General features: G+C 38.4%; 1 protein-coding gene across 9 annotated transcripts in view; it reads right to left on the bottom strand.

The window, feature by feature from the left end:
* The window catches only part of LOC113248376 (lysine-specific demethylase 6A-like), a 147,690-nt gene that overhangs the window by 108,816 nt on the left and 21,398 nt on the right, over window positions 1-17,476 (bottom strand). For all 9 annotated transcript variants that reach the window (XM_048213435.2, XM_026489776.4, XM_026489777.4 and 6 more), the window contains exon 4: window positions 10,439-10,488. In XM_048213435.2, coding sequence (XP_048069392.1) covers window positions 10,439-10,488 — 50 coding nt within the window. The remainder of the gene's footprint in view (window positions 1-10,438; window positions 10,489-17,476) is intronic.

Genomic DNA, 17,476 nt, shown 5'->3' with positions numbered 1-17,476 from the left:
CCATGATAACCAAATACCTATTATGTTAACCATGCCCACCTTGCCTCTGGAAAGTACCACCACTTAACTGCTGCCACCCCAGGACCCAATCACTCCAGCGCCTCCTGATTCAATGACCGTAATTCCCACTCTATAGTCTGGCCTAAGAAGATCAAACATTAAATCAAAAAAAAAAAAAAAAAAAGGATTCAAGAGTTACCGTCATGAATTTATTTCTCACAATCATGGTGAAAGTTGCATCTTCTATACCCTCCAAGCAGGTCATTTAAGGCAGGTGGTCTTAAATGACAACACACACTAATAATCCGATCAATTCCTCCACAAAAGGCCAACGCAGGTCTAGATTTTCTAGGTCACTCACTAAGGAGGTCCACCTTTTGGTCCATTTTTTAAGCCAAACTGACAGAGCTCTGACACACAGGCTACAGTATTAAATGCAGATTCTCTACTAAGTGAACCCAAACCAAAATATTCGGACTAATCCAACTTTTATGTTCCTTTCATTGCTCAATACACTTAATATTCATTCTCACACAGGTTCTCTGCACTTCTGTGTATATAAACTGGATATAAACTGTATATAGAAAGTCAGCATTGCTTTGCATGGCAACTTTAACATAGGAAGAAATTTTACTTTCCATAAATAGGGCAAGGTTAATCCCTTAGACTGATGTGGAGTAGTAGTTCCTACTGTGCTAGTGAGGAGACTTCTTCTATCAGCAAAGACTCATTAAGAATTAAGGTGTTCAACAAAACGGAGGAGAGAGGTATGCCTGGGTAGCTCAGTTGGTTAAGCCTCTGCCTTCAGTCCACAGTCAACTGCCAGGATCCCTGGATCCCTGCTCAGCAGGAAGGCTGCTTCTCCCTCTCCCTCTGCTCTTCCCCCTGCTTGTGCCCTCTCTCTCACACACACACACACACACACACACACACACTCTCTCTCTCTCTCATGAATAAATTAAATGTATAAATAAATAAACAAATGTCACAAGACTAGGTGCTACTGAGGATATGAAGCAAAAGAAGTGTTATACACAGTACTGGTGGTAAGCACAAAATGCAAACAGTTTGGAGGAAAAAAGCCTGGATAGATTCTTTGTAACTCAGATATTCCATTCCTAGATCCTAACTCAAGGCAACTTAAAACATGTGAAATACAAAAACATGTACAGAATGATCCCAGCATCTTTTTCCTCAATTGATGAAAAATTAAGAGACACGCAGTATATAAATCACATATCCTGTTCTAAACTTACTACACAGATGGAGAACTAGTACATTATTTCCTTAAAAGTTCAGTATAGTAACTTAAAATAAATATTGAAATACAAGGAGCAAGGAGTATCAATCATGAGAAATTTGTCTCTCAGTAACATTACACAATGTAAACTTTTACTATCACAGCTAATAAAGGGAGGGTGCTACAATAATTTAAATGGCGGGGGCACATATTCTGCTGTACATCTGTATGGCACAGACATCCACACACACAGAATTAACTGCCCAAATGTTAACAATAACATGGCTGAAAAGTCCTAATTTGGACAGTATTACTAAAGAAAACAAATGAATAAATATACCTGATAGTTATTGAAGAAAAAAGGAACAGTAAAAACAATGAGATTTACACAGAAAAAGGAAGGATAAACTAAAAAACGTAAGAAGGAAAAAAGTAAAATTATTTGGGTGGAAGTCACAAACACAACTTAATCATTTATATTAAATGAAAATGTACTAAAAATTCCTATCAAAATAGGACTTCAACTTCCTCCATTCTGACCTCAGTGTGTACTAACTGTTAAGTGCTTCTTTCTAGCTTATCTCTTAACTCAGGCAAAACACCCTAAGGCCGAAGCATCCCCTGAGGGGAAACAAAAAACTACCAACTCAAGCCAAAAAAAGACTGCCCTGAGCCAGCAAGAAGCCCAGGAATGACACACCAAAACAACTAAATGATCGATCAACCTGACTTTTACCGTCCACCTGCATATACCCACCCACTTTGGTGTCAGCCTCAGTGAAATAAACTCCTTTCTTGTTTCACCACCACTCATTTCTCTGCCTTTGGATTCTGTCAGTGCCAACTGGCTAAAACAGGGCTGGCTATTTGGGACCCATGGAGCCATGGCCTCTGTGGCCTAGTAACACAGTTAAAACCTGGAGATCGGACACCTGGGTAGCTCAGTCAGTTAAGCGTCTGCCTTCATCTCAAGTCATGATCCCAGTGTCTTAGGATTGGGAGTGAGCCCCTTATCAGGCTCTCTGCTCATCAGGGAGTCTGCTTCTCCCTTGCCCTCTGTGCTCTCTCTCTCAAATAAATAAATAAAATTTCTTAAAAAACAAAAAATAAAAAGCACTGATCAATTTGGGGGAAAAAACCTCAGAGATCATCAGAACAGATTTTTTTTTTATTTTTTTTATTTTTTATTTATTTATTTTTTTTTAAAGATTTTATTTATTTATTCGACAGAGATAGAGACAGCCAGCGAGAGAGGGAACACAAGCAGGGGGAGTGGGAGAGGAAGAAGCAGGCTCATAGCGGAGAAGCCTGACGTGGGGCTCGATCCCACAACGCCGGGATCACGCCCTGAGCCGAAGGCAGATGCTTAACCGCTGTACCACCCAGGCGCCCCTAGAACAGATTTTTTTTTAAACAGGGAAACACCATTTATACACGGAGGAAAAAAAACATTTCAAATATAAAAACACATTCAAGATTACTTAAAGGGTAGAAAAGACTACAGTATATGAACATTACAGTAAGTTCTTTTCAAGCGCAGTATTGAACACTCCCCAAAACAGACATTATGGTTAAAACCACACACAAATAAATATAAAATTGTAACTGGTAATTCAATGTCCTGCATGACAATGTAATGTGGACTTGCTTCCAAAAAAAGAATGGTGAATATTACAAAAAGTACAACCAGGGCACCCGGGTGGCTCAGTGGGTTAAGCATTTGCCTTTGGCTCAGGTCACGATCCCTGGGTCCAGGGATCAAGCCCCGCATCAAGCTCCTTGCTCAGTGGGGAGCCTGCTTCTCCCTCCCTCTCTGCTGCTTCCCCTCCTTATACTCTGTCAAATAAATAAATTAATAGAATCTTAACAAAAAAAGTATACCAGTTAAAAAATCTGCAAATGTCTTAAGACTGTATAAGAAATGCAGAAACAATAGTGGAAGAAAAGCTACTAAATCACAAAAACAGTCTCTGGAGTTTGAACCATGAAACCTTCCCTAGATTACTGTAATGGAAACTTCATCCCAGAAGGGTGCAATCAAGAATACAGCTTCCCTCTGCCTCAGCGCCCAATCAAAGGGATCTCGTACGTTCCAGAGAGGAGTAGTAGCTAGCTGTATGTTGCAGAAATTAAGCTCCATGTGACAGCAGGTGGGAATGAGGTCAGGAGCATGGATGGCTGACTCTCTTCTGCATCCCAATCACCATTCATGGGACAAAGACACTTATGCTGGGAACAGAACACTTAGAATAGTGGAGCCCCACTATCTTTTACACACCAGCTGGGTTCATAAGATGGTGGCCACACCAGAAGTGGCAAGTTGAGAAAACCTGAAGCTACTGCCAAACATTCCATCAAGCACTGTAACTCCTAAAACAAGGGTGTCAATGAAAATATTACTTACCATTGTCCCAAGACCCAAATACAAAACTGTGGTTCGGAGATTTTGCCAGAGGAAGAGGGCTTCACAAAGCTACAAAGCTTTACCGAAACAACTGACTTCATTCACCAATAAATGATGGAAAAATTCAAGAATAAGGGCACTCTCAAAAGGAGTCAACACTGAGGTAAAACAAAAGACTTAGATATTTAAAATCAACCTTGTGATAAAGTTTTATAATAAGAAATATATATTTGGTCTTCATCCCTGTTTCAGGCACATTCTTAAACCCTTCAGAATTTCCTAAGTGATAAAAGCCATAAGGGTGTCTATATTATTGAGGTGACTTCTGGATGCCCCTAGGTTACCTAAGAATAGGGCTGATCATCAGAGGAACCAACCATGCAATAGGAGAGTTGGAACTTTCAGCTCCATCTTTCAACTCCAGAGAGGAGAGAGGGGCTAGGGATTGATTTCAGTCACCACTGACCAATGATTTAGCCAATCATATCTACGTAATAAAGTCTCCTTAAAATCTAAAGGTGGGGTGCAGAGAACTTCCTGTTGGTGAATATGTGGAAATACTTAAGAGTGGTACATTCAGAGAAAATGAAGGCTCCATACTCATTCTCCAGATTTTGCCCAATACATCTCTTCCAAATGCCTGCTCCTAACTTATATTCTTGCAAAGTAAATGTAAGCACAAGGAGTTATTGATCCCCAGAAAAAGACAGACAGACATGACTCTTGACAAGAGTCCTTTTAGGCCACCAGCCATTATATGAAATAAAGTCAAACACTGCCAAACCAGGAGACAGTCTAAACTTACCAAGGACAATAAATCAGTGATATAACTCACAGTACTGACTAAAAAGTGAAGACTGACCTGATGCACAGTCTTGACTCACCTCGCAGGATTTAAACACATTTGAGAACCCAAATACAAGATTAACTAGAGTGAGAAAACTCACAATGCTGACCCTGGCCAGACCTTGTGAGTTAGACCTGGAATTGCTCCCTTAAGATGACTTCTGCCCCATGATGTATTCCCCAAGGTGCAACCCACTTCATAAATATGTACACACCTCAACTTAAACCCCTCCCCTATTCTGTTTGGGGAGATAATGTTTTGGAAAAGATCCTCAGTGCTCTTCTTTACCTGCTGTTAAGTACAACCCTTCCTTTTCGAATTCTTTGGCTTGGTTCAATCTTTTGGATTCACTCAGTCTTTTAGGTCAATGGCCACCAAAAGCTGAACCCAGTTTCAGTTAACAATGATAGGAACCTCCAATCTGTAGTCAGTCAGAAGTGTCAATCTGGACTTGCATTTGGCATCTGAAAGTGGCAGGAGGAGGATGTCTACTGAGACTGAGCCTGACACTATCTTTTACCTGACTTCTAGGACATCATACTGGTGTCTGAGATTTATTTGGTTGTTTTGGGGAGAGAACCCACACGTAATTAGGAGCAAAACAGGAACCTATAGGTCACAGAGCTTGCCACATAGAGTACAGAAAGAGTCAACCAGCAAAAGCACTCCCGAAATCAATACAAAACCCAAACAATCACTTCAAAAACAATTACTACAGGGACACCTGGGTGGCTCAGTCAGTTAAGCGTCTGCCTTTAGCTCAGGTCATGATCCCAAGGTCCTAGGATTGAGTCCTGTATCAGGTTCTCTCCTCAGTGAGAAGCTTGCTGCTCCCTCTCCCTCTGCCTGCTTGCACTTGCTCTCTGTCAAATATAAATAAAACCTCTAAATAAATAAACAAATAAATAAGCTAGAAAAAGAAGAACAAAGAAATCCCCAAACCAGTAGAAGGAAATACTAAAAATGAAAGCAAAAATAAGTGAAACAGAAACTCAAAAAATATAGAACAGATCAATGAAACTAGGAGTTGGTTCTTTGAAAACATCAACAAAATTGATAAATCAGATTCATCCAAAAAAAGAGTGCAAGTAAACAAAATTATAAATTAAAGAAGGAAATAACAACCAACACCACTGAAATACAAAGGTCTATAAAAAGAATATTATGAAAATTATATGCCAACAAATTCCACACCTAGAAGAAATGGATAAATTCCTAGAAACATATAACCTCCCCAAAATGAAGCTGGAAGAAATAGAAAATGTGAAAACAGACCCATAACCAGCATTGAAATGGAATCCTCCAAAAAAAAAAAAAAAAAAAAATTCCAGGACTAGAGGTTGTCACTGGTGGATTCTACCAAATATTTAAAGAAGAGTTAATATATATTCTTTTTGAAGTATTCCAAGAAATAGAAGAGGAAGGAAAACCCAAATTCATTCTATGAGGCCGGAATTACCCTGATAACAAAAACATATAAAGACTAACCAAAAGAGAACTACAGGTCAATACCTTCGATGAACATAGATGCAAAAATCCTCCATAAAATATTAGCAAACAAAATACAATAATATGTTTTTAAAAAAATCATTCACCACTATCAGGAGGGATTTAGTCCTGGGATCCAAAGTGGTTCAATACCCACAAATCAATATGATAAATCATCATATCCATGAAAAACGATAAAGAACATATGATCATTTCAATAAAGGCAGGAAAAGTACTTGACAACATGAAACATCCATACAAGACAAAGACACAACAAAGCATGTTTAAAGGGAACATACCTCAACATAATAAAGACCACACATGAAAAACCCACATGAAAATCTGACTACTTTTCTTCTGAGGTCAGGAATAAGAAAAGAATGTCCACTCTCAGCACCTTTAGTCAACATAGTACTGGAAGTCCTAGCCACAGCAATTAGACAACAAAAAGAAATAAAAGGCATCCAAATAAGGTAAGGAAGTAAAACATTCACTATTTATGGATGACATGATACTCCATATAGAAATCTATAAAGAATGCCAAAAAACTACCAGAACTGATAAATGAATTCAGTAAAGTTGCAGGATACAAAATCAACATACTGAAATCTTGCATTTCTATACAATAATAAAGCAGCTGAAAGAGAAATAAGAAAACAATCCCATTTACAACTGCACCAAAAATAATAAAACACTTAGGATCTATTTAACCAAAGAGGTGAAAGACCTATCCTCTGAAAACTATAAAAGCACTGATTCAGGGGCGCCTGGGTGGCACAACGGTTAGGCATCTGCCTTTGGCTCAGGGCGTGATCCTGGCGTTGTGGGATCGAGCCCCACATCAGGCTCCTCTGCTATGAGCCTGCTTCTTCCTCTCCCACTCTCCCTGCTTGTGTTCCCTCTCTCACTGGCTGTCTCTATCTCTGTCGAATAAATAAATAAAATCTTTACAAAAAAAAAAAAAAACAAAAAACACTGATTCAAAGGAATTAAAAATGATACGAACAAATAAAAAAATATTATATTCTATGCTCATGGATTGGAAGAACAAATGTTAAAATGTCCACACTACCTAATGCAATCTACAGATTAAATGCAATTCTTACCAAATACCAACACCATTTTTCTCAGAACTAGAACAAACAATCCTAAAATATTTATGGAACCACAGAAGACCCCTGAATAGCCAAAGGAATCTGAGGTTTCACAATTACAGATTTCAAGTTATACTACACAAAGCTGTAGTATCAAAACTGTATGTCAGTGGCACAAAAATACATACACAGATCAATGGAACAGAATAAAGATCCGAGAAACAAACCCATGATTACACAGCCAATTAACATTCAACAAAGGAGGCAAGAATTAACGATGGGAAAAAGGCAGTCTTTTCAACAAATAGTGTGCAGAAAACTACATGCAAAGTAATAAAATTAGATCATTTTCTTAAACCATACCCAAAAATAAACTCAACATGGATTAAGGACCTTAATGTTAGATCTGAAAACATAAAAATCATGGCAGGGAGCACAGGGAGGAATTTCTCTGGCTGGAACATTGTATTTTTAGGTATTTTAGGTATGTCTCAAGTAAGGAAAATAAAAGTGAAAATAAACTACTGGGACTACATCAAAATAAAAAGCTTCTGCAAAATGAAGGAATCAATCAACCAAAATAAATGGCAACCAACTGAATGGGAGAAGATACTTGCAAATGACATACCTGATTAAGGGTTAGGAACCAAAATATGTAAGCAACTTACAGAACTCAACACCAAAAAATCCCCCAAATAATCCAATTCAAAAAATGGACAAAAGACATGAACAAACACTTCTCCAAAGAAGACAGATGGCCTACAGACCCATGAAAAGATGCTCAAGATTACTCATCATGAGAGAAATGTAAATCAAAGCCACAATGAAATACTGGGACACGTGGCTGGCTTAGTCAGTGGAGCATGTGACTCTTGATCTCAGGGTTGTGAGTACACGCCCCACGCTGGATGCAGAGATTACTTTTTAAAAATTCTTTAAAAAATAAAAACCACAATAAGGTATCACCTCACACCTTCAGAATGCCTAAAATAAAAAACTCAGAAAAGAACAAGATATGGCAAAGATTTGGATAAAAAGGAATCCTCCTACAATTTGGGTGCGAATGCAAACTGGTGCTGCCAGTGTAGGAAACAGTAAGGAAGTTCCTCAAAAAGTGAAAAATAGAACTACTCTATGATCCAGTATTAGCACTAATGGATATTCACCAAAAAAATACAAAAATACTAATTCAAAAGGATATATGCACTCCCCCAAGTTTATTGCAACATTACTCACAATACTCAAATTACGGAAGCAGCCCATTAACTGCTGGATGAAAGGACAGAATCTTATTCAGTCATTAACAAGAAAAAAAATTGTCATTTGGAACAACATGATGGATCTAGAGGTTGTAACACTAAGCAATATAAGTCACTCAGAGAAAGACAAATACTGTACTGTTTCACTCATCATGAAATTTAAGAAACAAAACAAATGAAAAAAGGGGTGGGGAAAAAGAGACAAACCTAAAAACAGACTTTTAATTATAAAGAACAAACTAATATTTGCCAGAGGGCAAGGGGATCAGTGGGGATGTGTGAAATAGGTGATGGGGATTAAGAGTACACTTATCTGATGAACACTAACATAAATTGTGAATCACAATATCGTACATTTGAAATTAACATTAACACTATAGGTTAATTATACTGCAATTACAATTTTATAAAAATAATTAAGTACTGGGGGGCACCTGGATGGCGCAGTCAGTTAAGTATCCAACTACTGGCTTCGGGTGAGGTCATCATCTCTGGATCCTGAGATGAAGACCCAAGTCCAGCTCCCCACTCAGGGCAGAGTCTGCTTGAAATTCTCTCTCTCTCTGTCTCTCCCTCGCCCTCCCCCCCCCCCCACTTGCTCACTCTTTAAATAAGTAAAATCTTTTTTAAAAATTTTAAGTACTGGCTATACAAGCTACAGTAGGGATGAACTCTGAGAACATGTTAAGTAAAAAAGCCAGTTCAGCAAATTAAAAATTAATAGTTTCCTTAGATAAAGGGTTATGGAGGAATCAGGGGAAAGAATATAGGTTTTGTTTTCGAATCAGGGAAGACAATAAGGGGTTTTGTTTTCACATGATGAACATATTCTAAAATTGTCTGTGGTAATGACTTCACAACTTTGTTAATTAAAATCAATCCGCTAAAGAAAAAACTAGGAAAGAAAAGCAAATTAGAGGTGCCTGGGTGGCTCAGTTGTTAAGCGTCTGCCTTTGGCTCAGGGCGTGATTCCAGGTCCTGGGATCGAGCCCCACATCAGGCTCCTCCACTGGGAGCATGCTTCTTCCTCTCCCACTCCCCCTGCTTGTGTTCCCTCTCTCACTGGCTGTCTCTCTCTGTCAAATCAGTGAATAAAATCTTTAAAAAAAACAAAACCAAAAATAAAAACCACGTGGGATACCTGGCTGACTCAATCAGTACAACATGTAACTCCTCATCTGGGGGTTGTAAAGTCAAACCCCACATTGGGTGCAGAAATTACGTAACAATAAAATCTTTGTAAGGAAAAATAAAACACTGAATTTTAATCTTCAAAAGGATGTATTCTATGGCAGATTGGATTATATTTCTATAATAATGTAACCCAAACAAAAATTAGTCAACAAATTTAAATAAACATTAGAATATGCACTAAGTAGACTTCGGTTTTCATTGTTCCTTCCACCGCATTTTTATTTAATTAGGGATGAACACACTGATTTTGCAAAATCTAACATTTTCCATTCATACAACAGTGTCTATAACTAATCTTTATGGCAGTTATACCTAAAACAGATTATGGCTTATATCCTATTACAAGCTAAATCTGTTTTATGGTATAGAATAGTAACAGTAACAATCATTGTTGAAGAGCAATCCATTTAGCTTCCTATACCACACCTGGAAGTATATATGCTGTGAAAGATTAACCTGCCAGTTTATCTGGTTAAACTGATGTAATACAATGGATAATTTACCTTACACATAAATAGACCTTCCAACACAGTTTTAATTCTCTGCAGAGTTCCAATCACAGAGAAAATATAAAAACGAGGGGATCCTTCCCTTAGCATGCAGCTTAGCTCACCCATCTTAAAACAAAACAAAACAAAACAAAACAAAACAAAACCATCCTCCATCCTTCATTTATTTCCAGCCGTGGACTTAAAAAGGAACAGTCTTATTTTTTTCCTTGATTTTGTTATTAAAGCACCACACTTCGAATATCTTACTAAGATGATGTCACAAAAATACCAATGAGGAACAAGACACTGCAACACAAAATAGCTACAGAAAACAATCTTTCTCCAAGTACTTAGGAATTATGATTTTGTATAATCTGTCCCAAAGTAAGAAAACAAAACTGGCATTCAAATGTGTACTAACCTTCCAGTAGTCAGTCTGTAAACTGTAGTATCTCTGATACGCAGATAATGCTGAAAAAGGGAAAATAATTATTAGTGAATTTTTTATGTCCCATTTGAAAATTCATACAACAAAGATTTTAAATTTTTAATAAGCTGCCCCTCTAGCCTACATCTCAGCACTTTGTGATATAAACAGCAAACAATTTAATGTTTATGGGCTACCAGTAAAATTATCTATGAACACAACAGAAATAAACAATCTATAGGAGATCAGCTATATATAACCATTATCAAATTTTATCCTTGCACTTAAATAAATGTCAAGCCTTGGCAATTATTTCATCACTTTTGTTTCCCTCATGGACCAAATCTCATGGTAATTTTCTAAGTCTATTACATACTACAATAAATTCTCTAATTTCTCCTCAAAAATGCAACTCACTTCTCAGAAAAATAAAACCACATACATACATGCTTCTGTTCAAACTGAAGAAACTTGGAAGTTTGGAGTTCATGAACAAATGGCTAGGAATTCTTGAGATGTTTTTGGTGCAAAAAAGTGATTTTATTATAGCATGGGAACAGGACCCATGGACACAAAGAGCTGCACTGGGACTGTCAGAAATGACTGATTATGTACTTTTTAATTAGTGGGGATCAGGGATAGCATAAGTCTATAAGGAATCTGGAGGAAGACTTTCCAGACCTTGAAGGACTAACTGCTGTTAAGATAAGATTACTTTCTTCTTTAATAAGACATAAACATCAAGACACTAGGGCAGCCACAAGTTCCTTGAGAAGGTCACACTCTGCAGTTTCAGTTATCTATCAGTAGACTGCAAGCTGTTTAAACTTTATGTCTCTTGCTTTTGTTTCCCTCATCAATACAACCACATTACCTTGAGCTACTACTAGCTTCAATTTAATTTCAAAATGATTATTCCCATGTTCCCTAAACCATCTAAAGATATAAAAGATTTGGGATCACTTTAAGTAGTTCCTGCCAAACCTAAAAAAAAGCAGGGAAGGTGAAAAGTTAAGAGATGTCACATAAACCTATCAGAATTTGTGGCAATATTAAAGAAAATTAAAAAGCGGGGCTGGGTGGCTTAGTCAGTTAAGCAACTGCCTTCAGGTCGCGTCACCCCGCCCCCAGCTCTCTGCTCATTGGGGAGGAGTCTGCTTCTCTCTCTCCCTCTGCCTCTCTCCCCGCTTGTACTCTCTCTCTCAAATAAATAAAATCTTTAAAAAATAAAAAATAAAATAAATAAAGAAAACAGGAAATTCCAACATTTTCAGTGGTATCAAAAGTCTCTGAATTTATTTGTTGAATTACTTTAGGGAGAACATTTACAATAAAAGAGGAATGAACATGTCTCTCAAAGTCAAAGTAAAATGACAGTATCAGTAGTATACCAGAAGAGCCGATTGTACATAGTATAACATGCTAAGGGTTTTCATCTCTTGAACAATCACTTTTATGAATTTCAGACATTTTCACAATAGAATTATAAATATTATCTAAATTCCTTCCATAGGAGCACCTAGTGGCTCAGTCAGTTGGGCAATGGCCTCTTGGATTTTGACTCTTGATTTCGGCTTGGGTCCATGGTCTGAGGGTCCTGAGATGGGAGCCCAAGATAGAGCCTGCTTTGGGTTCTTCACCCCACCACACACACCCTGCACGTCCCTCAAAAGTGCATGTGCACTCAAGCTCTCTCAAAAATCAATCAAATCAAATCAAATCAAATCTTCCATAGACCTCATTACACAAAGTTAGAAGAGAAAAAACTTGAGGGAAACTTGCTTTTTCTTTCTTTCTCTCTCTTTTTTTAAATTATTTGAGAGAGAGGGGCGCCTGGGTAGCGCAGTCGTTAAGCGTCTGCCTTTGGCTCAGGGCGTGATCCCGGCGTTCCGGGATCAAGTCCCACATTGGGCTCCTAGGCTAGGAGTCTGCTTCTTCCTCTCCCACTCCCCTGCTGTGTTCCCTCTATCACTGGCTGTCTCTCTGTCACATAAATAAATGAAATCTTTAAAAAAAAAAAAAAATTATGTGAGAGAGAGAGAGCAGGGGATAGGGTGAAGGGCAGAGGGAGAAGCAGACTCCCCGATGAGCAGGGAGCCCCACGGGGAACTCGATTCCAGGACCCTGGGATCATGACCTGAGCCGAAGGCAGATACTGAACTGACTAAGCCACCCAGGTACCTGAAACTTGCTTTTTTTTTTTTTTTTTTTAAAGATTTTATTTATTTATTTGACAAAGAGAGACAGCCAGAGAGAGAGGGAACCTGAGCAGGGGGGGTGCGAGAGGAAGCAGCAGGCTCCCAACAGAGGAACCTGATGCGGGGCTCAATCCCATAACACTGGGATCACACCCTGAGCCGAAGGCAGAGCAGACACTTAACGACTGCACCACCTAGGCGCCCCTGAAACTTGCTTTTTTGAATATTATCATAAAATTAAAATAATGAGAATTTTTAAATACGCAAACTTAATGTTCTGGAAATATTTAGTGTATATAAGAATCCTTATCTCATTAATATACTACATTTCATGTCTAAGAAAGGACTAAATGACTGAAGGATTTATTTTTATATTTTTAAAGGATTTATTTTTAAAACAACTCCAAAGGAACAAATTCGTAATACAATGAGTCACATATTACCAGATTAGACACTGCCCAGAGAAAACTGCCCCAGTAGGAAAAAAGGTCAGGGTAGGAAAACCTTAAGAGAAATACCCAACTCCAGCTCATTCCAGCCCTCCTATTCTAAGTGGGGAGAAAGACAGAAAAATTCACATCACTTTCCAAAGGCACAGGGTCATTAAAGAGTGAAATCTAATCATAGTCTTGATAAGACACTTCCCTTACCCCACACTTTACCACTACATTACCGTTTACAGCAGTTCTTTTTCATTGATACACCACATCTAGATATTAGGGAAAAATTACAAAACATATCAAAGGCAAAAACACAAAATTTGAAAAGACAGAACAAGCATCAGAACAAGAATGGCAGGTATATCATTTATCAGACTGGGAATTGAACACTACAATATGCTAAAGATAACTAGTACATAAACAGAACAGCGTGCAAGAACAGGTGGGCAACAGAAGCAGAGAAATGGTGACAAAGGATCAAGAAGAAATAAGTTGAACTTCAAAAACACTGTAACAAGAATAAAAGAATGCCTTTGATGGGATTATTAGTAGACTGGACACAGCTGGGGAAAGAATACTGAAGATAAAGAATTTGTCAACAGAATCCCCAAAAACCAAAAACTGGGGAATGATAGCTGGGAGGGAGGGGAGATAGTGAGGGGCTGACAGAACATTCAAGGACTACGGGGCCACAAAAAGATTAACAGTGTGTAACTGGACTACCAGAAGGTAAAACAGGGAAAAAAGAGAAGAGAAATTGTTTGTAATAATAATGACAGAGAATTTCTCCCAAAATTAATGTCAGACAATAAAGAACAGATCCAAAAGGAAAAAATGTCCAAACGGAAAAATAAATTTAGGCGTATCATTTTTAAACAAGAGAAACTAAAAGATTTTTAAAAACAATTCAGAAAGAGAGAGGGAGAAAAAACACCTTTCCTACAGAAAAAGCAATGATAAGAATTATTCAAACTCTCAAAAAATGGGAGTAGAATATTTAAATTGTGCGGGGGCAGGGGAAGAAGCCAACCTAAAGCAAAACTGTCATTCAAAAGTGAAGGAGGGAGGGCGCCTGGGTGGCTCAGTCGTTAAGCGTCTGCCTTTGGCTCAGGGCATGATCCTGGAGCCTTGGGATCGAGGCCCACATCGGGCTCCTCCGCTGGGAGCCTGCTTCTTCCTCTCCCACTCCCCCTGCTTGTGTTCCCTCTCTCACTGGCTGTCTCTCTCTCTGTCAAATAAATAAATAAAAAATCTTAAAAAAAAAAAAAAGTGAAGGAGGGGCTCCTGGGTGGCTCATGGTCTCAGCATTATGGGATTGATTCTGGTGGGTATGGAGCCCGCTTAGGATTCTTTTTTCCGCTCCCCTTCTCAATTCCCCCTTGGTTGCATGCATATCCATGCTCTCTTTAAAAAAAAAAAAAAAACAAGTGAAGAAGAAATACTTTCTCAAGAAGCAAACCTGAGGGAAATTGTTGACGCAAGAGCTACCTTACCAAAAACAAAAAAAAACACACGTTAAAAGAAGTTCTCTACGAAGAAGAAAATCATACAAGTCAGAAACACCAAACTACATGAAGAAAGCACAAAGGAAAATAAGTAAATGTAAAATTAAAACTTTTATTTTTCATACTAACTGATGTAAAAGATAACCATTCAAAATACGTATGGTTTTGATTACGTATGTTTTTTATGTCTTACATACACACATATAAACATACAGATCTTCTACAACTTACAGAGTTATGTTCAATAGGCCCACTCTAAGTTGAAACTATTGTAAGTCAAAAATCCATTTAACATACCCAACCTGCCATACATAAGAGCCTAGCCTAGCCTACCTTAAATGTGCTCAGAACACTCACATTAGGCTTTATAAAGTTGGCCAAAATCTAGCACAAGGCGTATTTTATAATGAAGTGCTGAGGGGCACCTGGGTGGCTCAGTCAGGTAAGTGTCCAACTCTACATCTCAGCTCAGGTCTTTTTTTTTTTTTTTTTTTTAAGATTTTATTTATTCATTTGACAGAGATAGAGACAGCCAGTGAGAGAGGGAACACAGGCAGGGGGAGTGGGAGAGGAAGAAGCAGACTCTCAGCAGAGGAGCCTGACGTGGGGCTCGATCCCATAACGCCAGGATCACGCCCTGAGCCGAAGGCAGATGCTTAACCACTGAGCCACCCAGGCGCCGCTCAGCTCAGGTCTTGACCTCAGCGTTGTGAGTCACTTAAAAATAAGATATATAACAGGGTGCTGAATACCTCAAACAATTTATTAAATACCACAATGAAAAACAGATGGTTTTGATGATTATATGGGTACAGAAAGGTGTTGGTATACTGGCTGTTTACCCTCATGATCTCATGGCTGATTAGAATGTTTGGCCTGCTGTGTTCACCAGAGACTCACTTTTTAAAAAGCTCCAAACAAGCCACAATAAATCCAGGTTTTCCAACCCTGCTGACAGGTGATACTTGCAACCAGAAACTAAGTTTGGTTGCCAGAAATGACATGCTCCAATCAAGTGCCATTACCCACCTTTCAACCAGTTTCATCTGTTTAGATGCTTGACGATGTCCTCCAGATATTACCATTTAATTGTTATTTAAAAAAAAAAACACCAGTAATATGACAGAACCAACTGCATCCACTTAAGGGAAGAAAAGAGGTCACACTCTTGATTCTGATCCCAAGCTGCTTCTCCCAAAAAAATTCTAGGTCAGCTTGCTTACCAGTCCCTAAATCACCCTAACCCAAAAACCACAACCATGAGACCTAATTAAGAAGGTACTTTTAGCGGCGCCTGGGTGGCTCAGTCATTAAGTGTCTGCATTCAGCTCAGGGCGTGATCCCAGAGTGCTGGGATTGAGCCCCACATCAGGCTCCTCCACTGGGAGCCTGCTTCTTCCTCTCCCACTTCCCCTGCCTGTGTTCCCTCTCTCGCTGGCTGTCTCTCTCTGTCAAATAAATAAAATCTTAAAAAAAATAAATAAAAAAGAAAAATGAATGAATGAATGAAGGTGCCTTTAGAACGTGAGCTCCTCTTCTCCATTCTCTGGAGAGAGAATAAATCTGAATAAATCACCTGCTTGCCATCAAATGCTGTTTGGTTATTTGGTAAATGGTAATGAGTAGGGAAAACATTTGGTAAGAACTGCAGCTGCACAGTAGCACATGAAAGGATCTTACTGAGGAAGAGAACAAAGGCAAAAGAAACGTAGATAAAATTAAATTTCCTTACAACTTGCAGCTCACTGATGAATACTTCAGATACACAGGGTACGACCCTCCTCAAGGAGCTCACAAGTGCCTTTAAAGTTAATGCTTTGCTAGAGGCAAAAAGTACCCTTAGCCCGGTAACAGCCAGATCTCCAGGATCCTCTAAGTCTTCTTTAACCTGTGATAATCCTTTTAGAAACTCCCTTTATCTCTACCCCTCCCAACTTAAAAGTACGTAATCAATCACTCACAATCCCAGCACAGGTCTTTCTGCCAAGGCTCCTGTGCCCATGCTTTAATAAAAAAATCTTTGTACCAATAGCATCTCAAAAATTTTTTGACCATTGGCTCAGAGCCCCACATCACATCATTAGCGTATATCTCTACCCTGGGAAAAGATCCAAGTTCAAAATTCAAATACAACTTCTTTTTTTTTTTTTTTAATAATGATTTTTTATTATATTATGTTAGTCACCATACAGTACATCCCCGGTTTTCGATGTAAGGCTCGATGATTCATTAGTTGTGTATAACACCCAGTGCACCATGCAATATGTGCCCTCCTTACTACCCATCACCGGTCTATCCCGTTCCCCACCCCCCTCCCCTCTGTAGCCCTCAGTTTGTTGCTCATAGTCCATAGTCTCTCATGTTTCATTCCCCCTTCTGATTACCCCCCCTTTCTTTATCCCTTTCTTCCCCTACTGATCATTTCAAATACAACTTCTATTGTATTATTTTTTGCATGATTACAAAGACAAAAAATCTAAAATCAAACCAGAGTAAATTGCGGACTGCCTATATATAACATGAATGTCATCAATGACACAAAGGACAGGAGGAGAAACTGGGATTACTTTACCATAACATGCTCATGGTACAAAGCAGCATTATTTGAAAGTTGACATGGTTTACTTATAAATCTACAATGATTACTCTAGGACAGCCATTTCAAAACATTTTTTAAAAAGTGGTAAGATAGCAGAAAAAATGCAATCATTTACAATCACAAAAGGCAGAAAGTATGGAAAACAAAAATAGGAACAAAGAATAAAGGCAATAAAGACAAAATAGTAACAAATATGGCAGCTATTAATCTAACTGTATCAATAACTACTATGAATATCAATGGTCTAGATGCACAAATTAATGATGTGGAAAACAAAGCAAAACAAAAAA

This window comes from Ursus arctos, chromosome Y (assembly GCF_023065955.2).
Source record: "Ursus arctos isolate Adak ecotype North America chromosome Y, UrsArc2.0, whole genome shotgun sequence".
Lineage (NCBI taxonomy): Eukaryota > Metazoa > Chordata > Mammalia > Carnivora > Ursidae > Ursus > Ursus arctos.
Note: the sequence above shows the minus strand (reverse complement) of the source record. Positions and strands in the feature narration are given on the sequence as shown.